The 20,153-nt window shown below is 28.4% G+C and overlaps 1 protein-coding gene across 1 annotated transcript; it reads right to left on the reverse strand.

Moving 5' to 3' along the window:
• Positions 1 to 11,925: 11,925 nt before the first annotated feature.
• On the reverse strand, positions 11,926 to 14,831 carry LOC112775423 (uncharacterized). The gene has a single exon (XM_025819019.3). It carries the CDS (start codon positions 13,821 to 13,823, stop codon positions 12,498 to 12,500), a length of 1,326 nt encoding a protein of 441 aa, XP_025674804.1. The 5' UTR covers positions 13,824 to 14,831; the 3' UTR covers positions 11,926 to 12,497.
• Positions 14,832 to 20,153: the final 5,322 nt, after the last annotated feature.

Here is a 20,153-nt window from a genome sequence, read left to right on the forward strand (position 1 = left end):
TTTTGCGTAGATCAACACAAAGAAAATCAATTGAATTCAAATTAAATTTTAAGATAGAAAAAGATACTATTAGGTTTTGAATTCAAGTTAGTATCAATTAGGATTAGGAATATAAAAAAAAAAAAATTGGCCCTGGGGGCTCTTCTTCTTCTCTTCCGCACTTTTCAATTTTACGCACTTTTTGACACTTTAGGATTTTTCCTACATCATGAGTCACTAAACCCCCATTGTTATAATTAGAAACTCTGTTTATTTTAATAGATTAATACTATTTGTCCTTATACTCTTGATTAATGTATTGATTTCTATTTAAGAATTGGTTTCGTTCTTAATCATACGGATTAGAGTATATTGGAAAATAATCCTAATCTAAATTGAATTCCTCTGAATCTTGGAAAAGTTAAATCACTGGAATTAAAGCTTGAAATCCATTTTCTCACAATTCTTCAATTATCTGGATTAATGTGATACGTGACATATAATCGGATTATTTCTAGTTGTTAGGGATTGCGTGGCTTATAAATAAGAATTTGAACTTAATCTTTTAACACAATTGATTGATCAAGGAATTGACAGTTGATTGGGTTAGAAGAGATTGAATTGCCAAAGAATTGGAATTCAGTCACGTAAAATTTGTCATGAACTAAATCTTTGCATGATCAAGGTAGTTGACAATGATTGTTAATCCAAAAATTTAAACTTCTCCAAAACCTTAACTCTCTTCTCATATTATTCTCTCACACGGTTGTTGTTTGCATTCTTCAATTTACTGTCTTCTATGCTATTTGATATTTAAAACTCTTAATTGTTACTTGTCTAACTAGAATAATTAGTCAATCATTGTTTGTTTGATCTATTCATTTTCGTGGAATCAATATTCGCTCACTATAAATTTATTACTTGATACGACTCGATACATTTATCGGTAGTTTGTGGTGGAAATCCATATCAGCCAAGAGTTGTGTTCGGCAACATTAAACTCGTATTAGCACATGTCAGTACTATTCTCATTAAACGATTTTTTTAAATAGTTAAACTACAAAAATATGACACATAAATAATTGCATTTTTAACACAATTTTTTTACATAAAAGTTATTTTTATAAATTTTTGTAAAATTTGCATAAACCTTTTTTATTTACTTTGCTTTAATTTTTCTAAGATCAACAAAATCGAATATTTTTTAATCATAAAAATTTCTGCTAAATGTCACAGAACTGCTAATTTTAAAAATTAAACCGATAACAAAAATATAAATAGTTATGTTTTGACAACTGTAAACCTTTTTTAAAGTTTCAAAAATCAAGTTAGTGACCTCATCTTTATACTGGTCATTGAACAATATGCTTGTTAAGAATTAAAAACTATAGTTACTAATCAGGACGTGCGCTACTTTCTTTCATCATTTAAACAATAATTAGTGGGCTGTTCCACGTTTTAAGATGATCCGGATCATATCATAACCTGAAGCATATAATAATTAAAGAAAAATATTAAAGGGTTAGCAAAATTTATTATTTTAAATTATTATTTAGTCATTAATATTTAAAAATATGAATTAAAAATTTATTATTAAATTATTAAATTAATGACTAAAAATATTGATAAAAAATAATAAATTCTAATAATTTTTAAACAGTTGAACTTTTTTCATAATAAAAAAAAGACGCTTAGCTATTAAGGACGAGATTGTATATTATTATTAAAATAAATAAAAAAATAAAAAAGAAGATGCCCTCCTTAACTATTTTTAGTAATTTACAGCTCAAGTATCAATAATTGTGATTTCTTTTATAAACAGTACGTGTAATATGTGATATTATTTAGGCTAAATCAGCAATTTAGTTTCTTAAAAATATGTGATATCCGTTTAGTGTTTTATAAAAAGAAAAGTACAAAAAACATAACTAGCTAATACATTATAATAAAAACCATTTTTAGTAGCAAATTTTAATGATATAATAACATAATAACCATTAGATGTCGTATTTAATTTATATTTTTAATTTAAAATAATTATATATATATATATTATATCATTATTATTATATGTTATAATGATAATTATATATTTTTTTATAATTATTAAAAAAATTTTACTAATAATTATATAATTGTCGTTAAATTTTTCGTATATATATATATATATCGTGTGCGCTATAATTTATATGAATATAGGTGGGTCAATCACAAATGTATAGTGTAATGAAATGCAATGGTATTGGGCATGTTCATAATTCTACCGGGCAGTAGCAGAAATATAATTTTCACAAAAGTTGTGATGGACCATGTTGACTAAATATTATGTATGTATGTGTGTGAAAAAAGCATATTCAATAACATCCCATTATGTTGAAAAGCAAAACAGTACTTAACAATATATGCATACCCGAAAAAACGAAAGGGATGGGAAAAGAAAAGGCTCTAACAACATATAAATCATTCAATCAATTTTAGAGAAAAAGTTTTTCTTGTAGAAGCACTCACACAATAAAGGCCATAATCTAATGTAAAACCAATGCAGCCACTCGCTTAGTTAGTGGTGTATATATATACATATTTATATGTCTTCCAAAAATAATGAATTTAATGATTGAAAGTAGATCATGGGAGAAACTAACAAGGTGGTGATCATATCTTTCAACCTGTAATGATAGTATTTTTTTTTTCATTTGTCAATACATGCAAAGAAATTTCAATTTAAATGATTGGAACTTGTAATTAACAACATTTGCAGTATATATATAGTATATAGATTGCGAGATTTTTTAGCTTTTTCGTTACTAGTTTTATGATGATGATTATTTTATTTTGTTTCATTTTTAGTTTTTGAAGTGAATCCTTCATAAACTATTATTTTTTTTCCCACATTTGAGATAGATTTTTTAACTCTTTAGATGTTTCTCATTTTTCTTTCTAAGAGTACTTTCTGAGAGTCAAATATTTTTTAAAGATTATTAGAAAAATTAATTTTCCTTATAATATGGAAAACTTGAATTTTCTTTTTCAATTCTTATGTAAACCCTTCTATATATTTGTATTTGAATAGCAATAAAAAAATTCTAGTAAAATAGTTAATATATATAGCTATCAATATATAATAATTAAATGTTAATTTAATAAAAAATGATACCAATAACACTTGTGATAAATAGTTGTAATTCAAGATTATAAATAAATATTAAATATATTTTATGGGAAGTTATACTATAAAGGCAAAAAAATTTATATGCGAAGAAATTTGAGTAATATCACAAAAAATGAGAATTTTCATATTTTTTTAAATAAAAATGTTATCTAGATAAAAAAATTTAATTATTTGTATGAAATATATTAAATAATACACATAATTATCTATAAATACATAATATAACTAATTTTGTGTATTCATATAATATTTTTATTTTCTGAAATATAAGAATTAAAGTGCGAAAATTACTTGCATTTTTCTTAAAGAGAAATACTAGAAGATTAGTAGAATTTATTGTTTTTGTCCTTCTTTTATTTAATAATAATTTAACAACATATTTTTAATCCACACTTTAAATATAATTATCTAACTGTTGAACAAAAACAATAAATTTTACTAGCTGTCTAGCATTTTTCTTTTCTAAATTTTTGTAAAAGAAACTTTGTGAGAAGAATTGCATTTTTTATTTTAAATTAAAAATAAAAACAATTCACTGGTTGTGAATCGTATATTTTTATTCTAATTTTACTAAAACGTATTGTTTTTTTTTCTTTTTTCATAATTAACATATTTGCATTATTATTCTATATATAAAACTCATAACTCAGAAACATATTAAAATTAAGAACAATACTATATGATCAACAAATATTATTATTTTTAGATCGCACTTAATCATCAATAATTTGCACTTATATTTACAAAATTTTGCGTATAAGACGAAGCATATAGTTTATATTTATGTTTATCACAATTTTACACACATAAATTAATACAGTTTGTATCTATATTTTTCAGAATTTATATACAAAATTAATAAAATTTATTTATTAAATATAATTTAATATTTATATAATGATAACAAAAAATACTAAAAATTACTGTCAAAAAATTTATCTAAAATTAAATTGTTTTAAGTATGGTTAAAATTACCGACACACACGCACATATTCAGAAACTGCAACAGTGGAGTATGAATTGCAAATCTCACTGTACACTGGAAACCCTTACAGAAATCATAATAACTGCACCTTGGACCTACGGTAACATTTAATAGATTGCTGTTTGTCTTTCACTGTTTTACATTCAAATTACAGCTCTCTGATGGTATAAATAAATGATGGGATGATCAAGATGAAGAAGGAGGAACAAATTAAACCCCACCTCACTATAATTGTTTCTAGCAACAAAATTAAAAACTTTCTTTTATGGCACAATAAAAAATGGAAGTGCATATAGACCTAGCAGACAAGAAATTACTGAAAATAAGGGAAAAAGGAGTTGCGGTTGTCACTTTTGCAGTTGCTGATGAGATTAAAAAAAAAGAAATAAATTATAGAAAAAATAATTAGAAAAATAAAAAACATATACATATGCACTCATTAAATACGTTAGGATTTGTGGATCTGGCTATAACTTTATATTTACAGGACCCATATGATGAGTTAGATAAAGGGTTATTTATTTATTTAATTATTTTATTTTTTACATGTAGACAAAAGGGTTTACTTCACATGGGTTGTGCTTGTGCCTTGTATGCATGTGAATGAGTGAGTGAGTGAATGAATGAGTGAATGTACCACTTACACTTACATCTTCTCTTGTCTACCATGTGAGATTATTTTGGATTAACCCCTTCTTTCATTTTTATTTATCTGTCACCAGCTAAGCAATCCACTAATGTTTCCTTTCATTTTTATTTTATATACCTCAAATTCCTTCATTTCCTCATCTATATTCTTCTTGTCGAAGTTTGTAATAATCTTTGGAAGAAAAAATAATTTTAGCCATAAGTTTTTAGTGACAACATTATGATCATTAATATATTTAGTTAGTTTATTTTTTTTTGTGACAATTACATATTTCGTCACTATTATCATGTATTATAATGATTAATTATAAGATTTTTATGGCTATTAAATTTTTTTTTACCGATGATTGTTACAATTGTCACTAAAAAATATAAAATTAGTGAATATTTTTATTACTAAAAATAAAATATAATAATATTTTATAAAATTTAGAGATAAAATATAAAAATTACTAATATCTAATTGTATATATTAGTAAATATTTTTATTGATACTAAAAGTGGTTTTTTTTGTGATTGAAACATGCCTATATAGTAAGAAAAAGCAGAGAATTTAGGGCTGAAGAAAATTTTAAAAGGGTGATTATATTGTTGATCTTGGTAGCTCCGCTCCTTTTATATACGACGTTGATTAATTAATATTCTTAATGGTGAATTATTGTTTCGAGTTAGAGGAAGCTAAGCATGACTACCGATTAAAACAATTAATGCTATATATTAGCTATTGTCTATTTGTCTCCTTGATCATTCTTTTCTTTTCTAGATATGGTGAAAACTCAGGTGAAGTCGACTTCACGTGAAGTTGATATCTGAGAGCCATTAGATGAAAATTTAGTCAAATCAATCAAATCATCTAACGGCTCTCAGATATCAACTTCACGTGAAGTTGACTACACATGAGTTTCTACCGATGTATTTATACTTTATTCGTATTCTATATATTAAACTGACACTATATATTTATATTTTCATATATGTGAGACTACATATATGGAATAGTTTTCGCAATCTATATCTAACTATATGAGCTAGGAAAATCATCAATGAGTAAACTAAACAAAATATTCCTTCTCAATTCTCATATAATAGGAATGATTATTCAATCTGCCAGTGTTGCTTGCGCCACTATATATCTTTTGATTAATTGACTTTTTTTCTCCTTTAGAATTCTTCCATAGACCGTAAGTAAACACCATTCTTCAACATACAGAAATTAAATTAAACTTCCTTAATGATTTATAGAAGCATCCTTCATTCATCTCGTATATATATATATTGAATCTTTATATTTCACTAATAATATACACCTTGAAGCTAATAATAATAATAATAATAATAATAATAATAGAAGTAAAAAAATTAGAAAGAAAGTAAAAGACAGAGAGATGCATGGTGGTGTAGAGTAAATTGGAAGCAATCATCATAGGCATGTGCAAAAGATTTGGTCGTTGGTAATAATTTTATATGTTTATTACAGATCTTACTTATAAAGATACAGTAAAAAAAAAATTCTCCAAGCATTGTATCGCAGATTCATTGGAACATGGAACCATGTGCACTTAGCACGTAGGGTCACATAAACAAATCCTTAGCGATCCCAATGCTATACTTATAATTATTATAACTATTAGAATTTTGGTATAATAAGGATCTTAAAAGTACTAGCGAAGAGTTTAAAAGATACGTTTCTGTATAAAAAATAAATTTTTAGAACTTTTAATACATAATTATAATAGCTGATTTGATTATTGATTTGTAGTGCATATATGATATTATTTTAGAATTCTATAGTAAATGCAAAATTGCAAAACTTATTATTGCTTTCTTTAAGTAAAACCGTAACAACAAAATATTTAGTGTATATATATTAACTATTATCATTATGAAAAACTAGGTCTTAAAACATTATTTTCCAACCAATGTTGAAATAATACTAGGTTGCGGTGTCCCGTATTGAAATTTGTTTCAAAAAGTGATATAATTTACGTTACTCTTAACGGATAAATGATAATAATAAAAACTAAAATTATTAATTAAGTCCATTGTTTTACTATTTTTTTTTTGCTCACGCTATTTTTCGGGCCGACAGGTTAAGAACTAATCCGTCGCGGATTTGAGTTTCATTTAAGGATTTGTCGCTAGTCAATGGGTTACTGCATACATAAGGCGGAATTCAAACTCCTGATACTTGTTTAAGTGGACGAATGAGCTGACCACTTGGCCAACTCAAATTGGTTTAACTTGTTTACTAATTGTGCTGACAATTCTGTTATATATCCGTTGGTATTTGCTAACCCTAATTAGAAAGCACGTTTGCATAAAAGATTAAAAGAAGGTGGTCTGTGCTTGCTCACTAAAAATGGGCCCCAGTGGGCCATAGGAAAGAAAGCACTCTAAAAGCCCATATTGAGCAATGTAGGGTGGAGGGGCCCATTCATGTGCCCACAAGCAAGAAGCTATGTTATAAGTTAAAATTGAAGGAAAGAAATCCTTAAAAGTAGTAATTCATTTGCTTCGTCAGGAACTATTTGAAATTTGGTTAAGACTAAGTAATAGATAGAAATTTTTAAAAGTATTATATATTTTTATATGTAAATACATATTATGCGTGAGGTTGTAATATTTTAATACTTAAAATTAAAGACGGTCTAAAAAAAAACTACTATGTAAAAAATAACACATCCTCTCAAGTCCACTTCTTGCCTTTTAATTTTTTTTTTCTAAATATAACAATAATGTTATATAACTTATCTTTTATCTTATTGGCTAATTTAATCATGGTTTCAGTTTACTTGTCTTTTATGTCTTTCTATTTTATTTCTCTACTCATTTTTCATTAAAAAAACATCGACTTTCTCTATTATCATCTTCTTTATAATGATAACAATCAAAATTATGGCAATAATTGTTGTAATTCAGTAGAGAAAATGACAGAAGAAGAAAATAATAATAAAAATGATAATTATTTAAAAAAAAATAATTTTACAAAAATAAACAAAATAAAATATTTAGAATAAAAATAAAACATTTCACAAAATTATAATTTAACCCTTTACAAATTGAAACAATACTTCTGGCTTGTTATTTTCACTCATCATCCACTTATGTTTTTTTTCCCCGAAAGAATCCACTTATGTGACGTAAGCATCAAATGGATAATTGGATAAGCATGTGGCAAATGGACTTTAGTCTCTTTTATACAAGCAATTGTTGTCTCTCTCTCCGTTCGTTATCAAAAAATAACGGACCACGATGGAAAATAACAAAACGAATTTCAATAATATATCTATTCAGCATTAAAAGAATTTGATATCAACCATTAATCCATATCGGAGCCGAACAAAGCTAAGATTGAGAAGATGAACAGTATATATAGCTGCTAGCTAGTGATGGGAACCTAAAAAAAAAAAGAAATAAAGTTCCAAACAAAAGATATATAAAAGCAACAAAGTTGTCACTATTTTCAGCCACGTCTAACTTTAGTGCCGCCATTGCTTATAGCTTTCTTTATCTTTATTTTTGCTTCATCATTGTTTCACAAATGTTGGTGAAATTCATTAAGATCATCAACAAGAACATAATGTTATAGTATTGGTCATATCAAAGTATAATAATTCTGAACAAATAGAATGCTTATACATAGGCCGATATACATAAAGTGCATGTTATGATGACTACTACTATTAATAATAATAATAATAATTTAATCGTAATAATATATTATTATTAAATTATTATTATTATTTTAGTATTATGGTTAATATAATTTTTAACAAAACTTCAAAAATATTACTAAAATTAAAGTCATATATTTTTACTATTTAAAATTATTTTTTAATTTGAAAGAAAAAATATCCGACTTTAATTTTAAAAATAACTTTTAAGTGTTACAAAAATTATCCATATCACCATATATAACTATTATAGCAATAATTATCATAAACTTTACCATACATATGTCCATACAATATACTAAATAAATTATGAAAGCTGTTTATACTTTAATTTCCAAGTATTAGGTTGTACCACTAATTTTACATATATAATTAAGATAAAAAATCTTATTTATACACTAAAATTAATCACTAAAATTAACTATTATGTATTTTTCTCTCTCTATATATATACATATAGTTTAATTTATTTTTAATATGTATTTTATATTTCAATATGTATTCTATATTAGTGGCTGATTTTAGTATATACTTAATATAGTTGAATTGAGATATTGTAATAAATTATTACATAAGAAGAAAAATATATAAATGTAAATAACTAATGAGGATAAAATAAAAATAAAGGGACATCTTTATCAAAAGAAAAAAAGGTGAGCTCAAAATCTATAAGGTTATATTTTAGAAAGGTTTGTTATGTTTATCTCACACCATATGCTAGTTTGATGTGCATAAAGTGGGTGGAGATAACGGCTCAAAGATAATGATTTCATGTGCTTACTACTAAGATCATATATTACCCTCCATAACTTAATCATGCGCATGCAATTTATGAACCAAACACCAGAAAAGACCTGTGTGATTTTTCATTTTTCCGATTCATGATTGAACCAAGCATTTCACATGGATATGATTTCTTCAATCTGGTAGAAATCACTTTTTTATTTACCAAACCAATTTATATTCAATAAGGACAAAATGCCCCCATTACATTCTTTTTTCAAAAGTTCTATTTGGGTGTATAAAGATGGCAAGACCCAAATTTGATGAAACTTTTGAATGGAGGAAAGGATCTAGACATCCATCCCAATTCTCCACTGTTCCACATTAACATTGGATTTAGAATGACATTGGAAAATCCTTCAACTGATTTACACAATCATATACCTTCAACTGATAACTAAATGCACCCTCCACTTTGTTAAAATTCAAACCCTTAAACCTAAGATCTCTACCCAAATTCCCACTTAACAATTTAAATCCATCCTAGAGTGGAAAATTCCAATAACTTTCTTCAAGGCCAAATATTGAAACTATCAATTCAAGTCCTGTATTTGTTGAGATTCTCTCTAAATAGATAAGCAAATTTCAATAACTAATGAACCTAGTCATTCCTCTTATAAAGCAAAGTTTTCCAGCGGTATCAATTTTGAAGGACAAGCTATATATTTTTCCATACAAGAGAATATCACATAATATCATCAGATATAATAATATATGAATTGACAAAATAGAGAAAAATTCTTGTGGCGAAGAATACTCATTATTTACTTAAATTCAATCAAGTTGGTCTAGTAGCTTATTAATACAATAGAAACCTTTAAAAGAAAGAAAATAAAATAAGTTGTTCACCTAGCATTTCTCTCTATATATATACATAAAAGAGGAAAGTAAATCCACTTTAACTACTCACAGCTATTTCAAAAACTAAATGAAGAGACACAGAATCCAAAATTATTAATAGTTATAAACAAATTAAACATAAATTGATCTAGCATGACAAATAAAAAAATACCATCTTGAATATTACCTATTCTGTCCAAAAGTCACTCTAATTTGTTCTAAATGAAAAGTTAAATTTTCATTCAAAAAGAAAAAAGGGTAAGCTTTGGGGTTGAGTCTCTCTATCTCTGAATAACATACATAAGACATCTTTATAATCTCATATGTCCAATCATGCTCATCCATATCCAGATCCAAATAATTTATACATATATACATAATGGAGTTTTATTAAACATAATCATTACATATTTATAGTTTTGGAAAAAATTCAAGTGTACCTAAAACACCGGTATTCCAGTTATTTTAACCGTTGATTTTAATTAATATATATTATATATATTTTTTATAATTAAGATAAACGGTTAAAACAACTAGAACACTAAAAACTCTTCCTATAGTTTTAGCCAGGCACTCAGTTAACATATACATAGTCATATTCAAATAAACTGCATAATCCACATCCATGCAAGTGTTTTTTCCAACCAATCTCACTCATCTTTGCATCAAATTAGAGTAATAATTTGAGTAAACAAGTGACACCTTCACTTATCTACATGATTATATCCTTTCCTTTGAATTTAAAATACTAACAAAAAAATATATAATGATTCCTTAAGTGTAGAGAAATTAATCCATCAATTTATATCATGTTTCAAAGGTGTCTATACTAGTATAAGAGGAAATGAAGACACAAAGCAAGTATCTAATTGGTAAGATAAATGAAGTCCTGTTTTGTTTTGAAATTTTTCTATTTTTAATTTTGTGTTTTGATTTTTTTTCTTTCTTGTCTTTCCTTTTTTAATATTTAATGATAAAAAAATCTGGTGTTCATTGTTTTATTCACAAAAATCTAAAATCAGGAACCAAAATACAGAGAGTATAGGCAAGAATTTAACCCTAAAAGACTCAAAGCATGCCAAATTTATTGAAGGCAGGAAAGTTGAAAATATAGCTGTGAAATCATGTATAGTAGCAAACTCTAAAACAAAAGATAGGAATGGAATTGTAAATTGTGTTACATACGTAGATTAGTGTCATATTAAGCAAAAATTAGAAGTGACCATCAATGAAAATTTTCCACCCCCTTCATCAAGGAAAATTTCACCGCAATCAACACATGTCCAAAAAGGAAATTATTCTTATTCCCCCTACCTCATCTTGTAAACTACCTAATGCTATCAAAACCTTCTATGGAAAACTACTATAAATCCCAGAAAACATAACCTATATTAATAAAAAAGCCATGATAATCCAATTCAAAATGTAATTGGCTGTTTGAGAAATAGTAAAATTAACAGTAAGAACAACTTTTCTGTATTAGAAACATTAATCACACATATCTATCCTATTTAGGTATATTAAATTGCAATATTTCTCTTCTCTAGCCTTTCAAATATAAGGGTATTAATTGACTTAAAGAGGAACATATATACAAAAGAACTTTTCAAGAAAAAATTTCTAGCTATTCCAGCAGAGTGTGATATAAGACGAAGAAAATACATAGAAGAAAACTCAAGCATCAATCTGATTATATTGACAAGATTCCATGTTTAGCTTCTGAAGCATTTGAAAATATAAGTCTTCCAAGCTTCAATTATCAGCCTACTAGATGCTGGTAAAGCTAAAATACCCTATGGAAGAGATATTTAGAAAACATATAGATAAAACAACACCAAGCTATCTGCTAAACTATAATTAATACTCTCATTTTATTCCTTTTTTCCAAAACAGAAACATTCTTACATTCTTGGGCAGCACATAAATGAACAAGAAAGAGTTTCCCAATAGGGAGAGCAGAAATAGTTTCAAGTTTCTTTATGGGGGAAAAAGGATGAATAATATACAAAGCCGTTACACAAAAGTCAGTACAGACAATATCTAATATTTGAAAAAAAGTAAAAAACTTAGATATTACATCATAAAATATTTCAGGTATTTCAGCCACCTAGTATTTAAATACAGGGAACAAAAAATCTCAGCATACCCTAATCACCCAGTATTTAAATACAGGGAACAAAACCTTAGCAAAGCCTAACCATTGTGCAACGCCCACCTGAGTTTCCAAATTAACAATTTTAAACACTACAGGCAGGAAGGACAATTAATGATTTTCCAAAGTTCCCCTGTTACTTTCAACCAAATAAACCACAACATACTGAAAGACAGTAATGGAAAAAAAAGAAAGAAAGAGGGGAAAAAAGAGGAGCACCATACAGACAGATAATGCAATTGCCATAAAAGTTGCAAGACTGTGGACCTAGTTAAAGCCAGCGCCGATTTCCTTCCGTTTCAGTTCTAAAGCGATGCGTTCGTTCTCAAGCTTCATCCTTTCATTTTCCAGACTCAGTTTCTCCAACTCCCGGTCCTTCTTCTTACTAAACCTCTGCCACTTTAATCTCTGTTTCTCTAGTTCCAACATCTCAACCTGTATCTGTAGCTTTTGTTCTTCAAGCTGAAGCGAGCGAGATTCAAACCATTGCTTCTGAAACCAAGCTGTTCGCACGCTTTCGGGTAAACCTTGATTCACATCGGATTGGACCATCTGTCCATGGGGATAAGAACTTTTGCTGTAGTGCTGACAATTTAAAGAGTTACCAAAACTAGTAGAATCTTCTTGGCAGTGTCCTTGTTTCAATTTCTTCATAGACCCATATGCTCCTCTACTATCTCCATGGGAAGTATAGTTCTCTTCGAAGTCATCATGATCATCGAATTCGGCATCTTGATCATCTTCGTCATGATCATCATGATGGGACTTTCTCAAATCATCATTATCATGATCATCCCTATTTCGAAGTGCTAACTGCAGTGATCGCTGCAGCGCAGGATCATGGGGTAAATGCAGCCTATTACCATTATGGTAAGAACACATCTCTTCATAGAAGAGGTGTTTCGAGCTTAATATTTTCCGAACATCATCCTTTTCCTTCTCAGAAAGATAATCTATTACATCCAAAAGTGTGGGATTCTCAACAACCTGACAAGAAGTGCCCCTTCCAAGCATATCATTAAGCTTCTTATACCTTTTATTAAGATCATTAAACTTATCCTCACACTGCTGAGGAGAAACATGATAACCCCTTTCGGCCATGACCTTAGAAACAGACTTCCACTTACCTTTCTTCTGTAGGACGGCAAATCTCCTTCTTCCTCCACCACCGCCATCCGAACTTCCATCCTCTCCTATGTAAGAAACAGCTGTTATGAGAAGCCTTACCATCTTATCGGTCCACTTCACTCGCTGCCAAGGCGATCCCTTTTTCCCTCTACCAGCTTCATGGTGACCATCACCACCTTCTTCATTAAAGCTCGGCTCATCTTCCTCGCTTGCCGAGTTTTTGCTTCTTTCTCCCTTACCAAAGTCTGTCAGCGAAATGGTTTGATCACAGCCCTGTAAGTTCCCCATTGTAAGTGGAAAACCCTCATGAACCGAGGACCCTTGCCGCGGAAGATTTTGATGTTGTTGATGCATGGTATGAGGATGCTGTCCCTGGTGATGAACCCGAATCGAACCGGGCAAATCAAAACCACCAAAAGAAGCCCCACCTTGCATCAAACCTCCCTGTGACAAATTTCCTTCCATTTCTTCTCCCAAACAACAATCTCAGATCACACCAATAACCCCATTATACCTCAAATCCTACTTCATGCCCAATTCTTTAGAAGTTCCTTTCAATTAATATGCAGATCAAATCATACAAAATACCATGTATATTCAATTCCAAATCTATTATCCCTCTAGTAGATCTTCAGGCAAAAGAAACCCTCAATCTATTATCCCAAAATATAATCTCAGATAAACCAATATTCCCTATCAACAAACTCACATGGCAACAAAGCAAGGGGCTTCAACTCATAAATAGCATCCCAAGAAGTAAAGACTAAAAAGGGAATGCTCAAAACACAGTAACATGAGAATAACTAGAAGCAAGAACTGAAGAACATAACAAGGGAAGCCCAAGCTTACTTATCTGCAATGAACAGCACCACCCCAGAAGCAAAGAAATGAGCTTTTTGCAACCAACCGCAGAATCCGGAGCTGAAGATCACAAGAAGAATCTCCTATCACAAGTAGGAGACATTAAAGGACAGCGAAAAAACTTAAAAAGAACCCTAGCGAAAAAAGTGGGACACAAGATACTCCTTTTTTTTTTTTTTTGTTCAGATGAATTGTATAATTCCTAATCTAGATATATCACATAACATATTCATATACTTTTCACACATTGACCACACGTTACAGAAATAGCTAAGAGATTTTTTCTTTGTTGGAGAACAAGAAGAAGATGGACAACATGAGAAAAAGCGTGTGCTTTCTCAGTTATCACTTATATGAATTTAGTTTCTACCTATTATTAAAATTAAAGTACTTATTTTGTATCACATCTACAAAATAATTAATCTTCTTGATTAATTCACTTACTCGCTTAATTAAGTATCAGATAATAATTACTTGACCAATAATAAATGTTCAAAAAAAATTAAAAAGATTTGCAAAAATTAATTTGTATTAAAAAATAAAAGAAGCAGAAAAAATTGGAAAAGTGGGTCTTGTGGCAAGCTCGTTTGATAGTTGCACATCCGTAAGAAGACGCCAAATGAAAGAACCTTTAACAGGTTCAATGTATGCTAAGATCCTGTGGGGTCCACCCAACCAAAGTTGATGTCACAATTGAATACTCCTAAACCGTATATAATTGGAGATAATGCCAAGCACATCATAGTCGGCACAATTTAATACAAATTTTCATGCTTTAATTTAATCTTTAATCCTTCTTTTTCTTGCAACTTGGCGGTCTAATTGAGGCAGATCTATCTAACTAAGCACAAAGAACAAGTTCAGGTTCATGCATCTTATGTCTTTTTAATTTAATTAATTAGTAATTTAATATATCCACTCTCCAATATATCATGAAAGGGCCCTCTGTTTTTTCCAGCAAAATAGTAACTTGTCAATATAGTATAGTAGTATTGGAGTAGAGTGTGGGTGAACATAGGGTTTTAAAAGTAATCTTCACTGATTTCTAGATAATGACAAATGTGTCACATTTTATTATATATAGTTGAGAACAATATAGAATGTACAAGTTGAAATATATTATTATATTTATAACCCATATATACAGTAATACACAATGAGTATTGGAAATGTGCAAGGAATCATGTGGGGCTCAATTATACAAAGTTTGCTGACTCAGTGACTCTTGGAATGATTCATTGCCCATACGTTTATGAAATTTGTATAATTGGAACATTATATCGGAAGGTGGCTATTCTGATAAAGTTGTCAGTTTTAACTTTTTGTAAAGACGTTTTTTATTTTGTAGTTGTTATTGATTTAAAAGCGTATCTCTAAAAATGTTGTTTAAAGAAAAAATGTTACCTTTAATCGTTAATTTGGTTCTGATACCAATTTTTCAATTTTAATTTTTTCATTAATTTCTATTAACTCTTCATATTTTACTTCGAATAAGTTTATAATTTGTATAGATTCAATTGGTAGTACTTTATTTAAAGGATTTTGATAAAAATAATTTGCAACTTCATAATCTAAAGTATTGACCATTTCTACTATTTCTCTTGTATTTGTTATATGATCATTTATTACTAGTCATTGATGTATATTTATAATTCTGACTTCATATTTATAGTTTTTTAATTCTTTTTTAATTTCTATCATAATTATGATATTCTTTTTTGCATTGATTATTGTATATAAAATCTTTTATCTGTTTGTCTTTTTCTTTAATATAATTTCTCAAATCTTCAAAAACTTCTTTTATTTCTACACTTTCTCTTGTTTCTAAATATCTTTCTAATTTTTCAACTTCATTCTCCATTTTTTCTTTCAACAGCTTTAATTCTTTTAAGTCATAATATGGTTTTTCAGGCATTTATAAATTTTTTAAGTTTAATTCCAACTTGTTTATATTTATTCTTATTTCTATCCTTTTATTATAAGATCATCAATTTCGATCTGAAGATTATTTAATTCCCTTTTATACTCCTCTATTTTACTTTTTAATTTTTTCGCCGTTTTTCTTTTTATTTTATTTTCTGATTTTTCAATCTTTTTATGCTTCATTATTTATTTTAGAATTTCTGCAAACTCTATCATCGATTCATCACTATTTTCTAGAGACTCTATTAATTTTTCTAGCTCTTCAACTTCTCTTTTTAACTTGTCATAGATTATTTTTAGAGTTTCAAATGCTCTTTGATTTATTTCAGAAAACTGTAAATAATTCAAACGAAAAAGCTCTTGTTTCTTGTCTTGATATGTTACATATATTTCTTCTTTATTTATTGTCATAATTTAGTATTTAGGGTTTCATTTAATTTTTCGACCTTTTTTGTTAATTCTTTTATTTCAGAATTTTCTTCTTTAATTTTTAACTTAGATAAACTTAAAGGGCTATTAATTTTAGATTCTCTTATTTGAAAATTCGATGAAACCAATTTCTCTTATGGTTCTTTTAGTAATAAAACTGGGTTTTCAATAACTTTATATTTTAATATTTCTGTTTTTACAATTTTCTGAAATAATTCATCGACATAAATTCTTTCTCTGTTTTTAAATATTATACTATGATGGCTATTTGTTAAAGCATAATTTATTGCATATGTAATTGAAAATGGTTCATCATTTTGTTCCATTAAATTCTTTCTGTGAAATTTATAAGCCAAACTTATAGATCTTCCAAGATTTTCAGTTGATAAAGGTATAGCATATCCAAGATGGGCATTAAATTTTACATTTACGTTTGCCAAATTTCCATGAACAATTCCAATTATTTGATCTATTGGGTCATCAGTAATTCTTTTGTCACAGATTGCTAAACTTATTGGTGAATTAATTCCTTTCATATATGTAGATTTGATTAAGACTTGTATGGTACTAATATGAATCCATCCAATTTTAGATCTTTTTTGTTGATCCTTAATTTTCTCGATCTGTTTACTCAATTCTTCATCATTTATCAAAGCTATTTCAAGTTCTCCATTGGCAGATTTTATCTTTATAGGGGCTTCAAGTTGAATTTTTCCATAGTATATTATATTTTTTCTATTAAAAACTTCTTTTAAAAAACTTTGTTTATTAAAATTTTCATTTGATTTGAGATTTAATTCTGTTTTTAGAACAGCCTGTTTTTCATTATCTAGTAAAGCAGTTAATCTATAATAATCAGATTCTTTCGTTAATTCTAAACTTTCTAAATAATTCATAACTAAAAGACTAGGATGAAGATGTACCTTTCTGGAGAAAAACTTCCTTTATTTAGTATATTTTACAATAGATGTTTTTATCTCCAGAGGGGAGATTGTAGATACTAACTCCAGAGGGGAGTTTAGAACTATTTTTCCCTAAGGGAATTCTTTGTCAGACTACAGAATCGCCTCGGCAGCTTCCTCCTTCCTCTCCTAGCATATGAGTACTCTTAGCCTTCTGCTTTCTGTTTTCTGATGATTCTTCAATTGCCTAAGCAACCTATTTATAATAGCTGGGTCTGATGGACAATTCCCATCCTTACCCTTCTTATGACGTCATTGCTTACGTCATTGTTTGTTATCTTGCACCAGCTACATTATTGGTGCTTTATGACCTAAGCGCTTACGTCATTATGCAATAATATTGAGGGATGCTTCAGATGCACTGTCCTCTTCTTTTATCATGTGGGCTTCAGATGTATTGTCCTATTCTTTTATCATGTGGGTTGATTCCGTTTCATTATTGCTTTCTTCAGATATTTCTGAGACACATAGCTGGCACTTGTGGTCTTCTCTATCTTTTATCAAATAGCAGAGATTCTTCTTTATCCCTTCAGGGAGTTTTTCTAAAAATCCAGATAAGTTGTAGAATGCTGATTCAAATTCTACCAAGAGTCTCATCTCTCTTTCTTCAATTTCATTTCTTTTGTTGGACACGAGCAAAGTATTTCTACTTTTATAATTAATCCTTGTGTGAGATTCCTTTGTTATTTTTTGAGTTCTTTCAAAGACCCTTGCTAATGTGCTGGCTAGTCTTCCTTCATGACTGTAAATTGTTAGATCTTGAATTTGATCAATTGGTTGAAAATTTCCTGAGAAGACGGACATGAATATTACTTGGTGTACTGGAACCAAGCATTCTTCTTCTTCATTAAAAATAGGTTGACTGTTTGTAAATTTTAGAGATATATCCCTTGGATTTACATTGTCAATCATATTTTTAAATCTCTTTACTGCATCAACAAATCCTACAGGAAACTCACTAATAATTTTTAGATCATTAAAAATTAAAATTGTATCAATTAATCCATACTAGAAGAACTAATAAGTGTCAGATGGGGAAGCATCTGGAAAGATAACCAGTTTTGTTAGCTGTTCTTTGGCAATAGGATAATATCCCAAAATTGCCCTTTTTTCTTCAGTCCAATTCAGGACTATATTAAGGATTTCTCTGAGATTTGATCTACATACCCTTTTCTTTTCCTTGATTTTAGCCCTTATAGGAATGTTTCTTATTATTCCTGTTCTCTGGGTTTGAATTGGAGCTTTATCTACTCTTTTTAGGGTTTGCTCTGGATGAAGAGTTTCATATTTCCTGAAGGATTCTTTTGCCTCTTCCAGTGTTAAAAATCCTCCTTTATGAATTATCCTTGATTGATGTGTGAATAGTGCTGCTTTTTCCCAGGCATCATATACTCCTTTCATGGGGTCATTATAAATTACATAATATTTTTTATCCTGTGTGGATTTTTTAATAATTTCAGCAATTGTTATATTTTCTGAAATTTTTTCTTCACCTGACTTGTCCACCATGCTTAGCTGGCTGAACTCTGATGGTTTCGGTTGTTGTGTTGATTTCATTGCTTGAATGGCCTTCTTGAGAGATTGGATCTGTGTTCTTATTTGCTGACAATGCTTGCATTTTTCGAGCTCTTTCTCATATTTTTTAATTTCTTGATCTAATGCATTGTAGACGAACTCCATTCTCTTGTTAATGTATCTGCAATAACATTTTTGTCACCCTTAATATATTCAATCTTTATTGGATATTGTAACAAAAATAATTGCCATCTTACCAATCGTCCATGATTATAATCAACTTTTAAATTATATCGTATGAAACCTGTTAGGTAACTTGAATCTGTCCTTAATGTAAATTTTCTGGGTAGTAAATCAATTTTTTATTTTTTAAGAGATTTAATTGCTGCTAGAGTTTTCTTTTCATGAGTAGTATATATCTGTTCTGTTGGAGTGAAAGTCCCTGAAATATACCTGCAAAGTAATTCCTTTGGGGAATATTTAGAATTTAGTGATTCTTTTTCTTGTTCCAAACTTCTTATAGCTTTCTTAGCTTTTAGACATCCTGACCAGGTTATGTCTGAAGCATCTGTTTCTACTATTAAGTAGTCGTTTTCTTCTGGAATATAAAGTTCTGGAAGTTTTTCACATAATTCTTTGACTCTTTGAATTTGTATACTATCTTTTTCTTCCCATTTCCATTCTTTTTTAGTACTTATTTTTGGAAATAAGCTTTTAGTGTATTCTGTTATATTCTTTTAAAATCCTTGATCAGAAATATAATTTATACACCCTAAAAATCTTTGTAATTGTTTTCTATCTTCTATTTTATTAGGAAATAAATTTATCTTTTCTAAAATATTTGGTTGAAGTTTTAACTTTCCTTGAGTGGATAGAATTAATCCAAGGAACTCTATTTCCTGTTTTGCTATTCTTGCTTTCTTTTTGCTAAGAACTAATCCTTTTTCTTTACATCTTTCTAAAACTATTAATAATTTTTGAAGATGATCTTCTCTCTCCTGTTTTGTAAAAATTAAAATATCATCAATGTAAACTAAAACAAATTCATTTAACTCTTTTAGATTTTCTTCCATAAATCTTTGATAAATACCTGGGGCTTGTTTTA

The sequence above is a fragment of the Arachis hypogaea genome, chromosome 19 (assembly GCF_003086295.3).
Source record: "Arachis hypogaea cultivar Tifrunner chromosome 19, arahy.Tifrunner.gnm2.J5K5, whole genome shotgun sequence".
Lineage (NCBI taxonomy): Eukaryota > Viridiplantae > Streptophyta > Magnoliopsida > Fabales > Fabaceae > Arachis > Arachis hypogaea.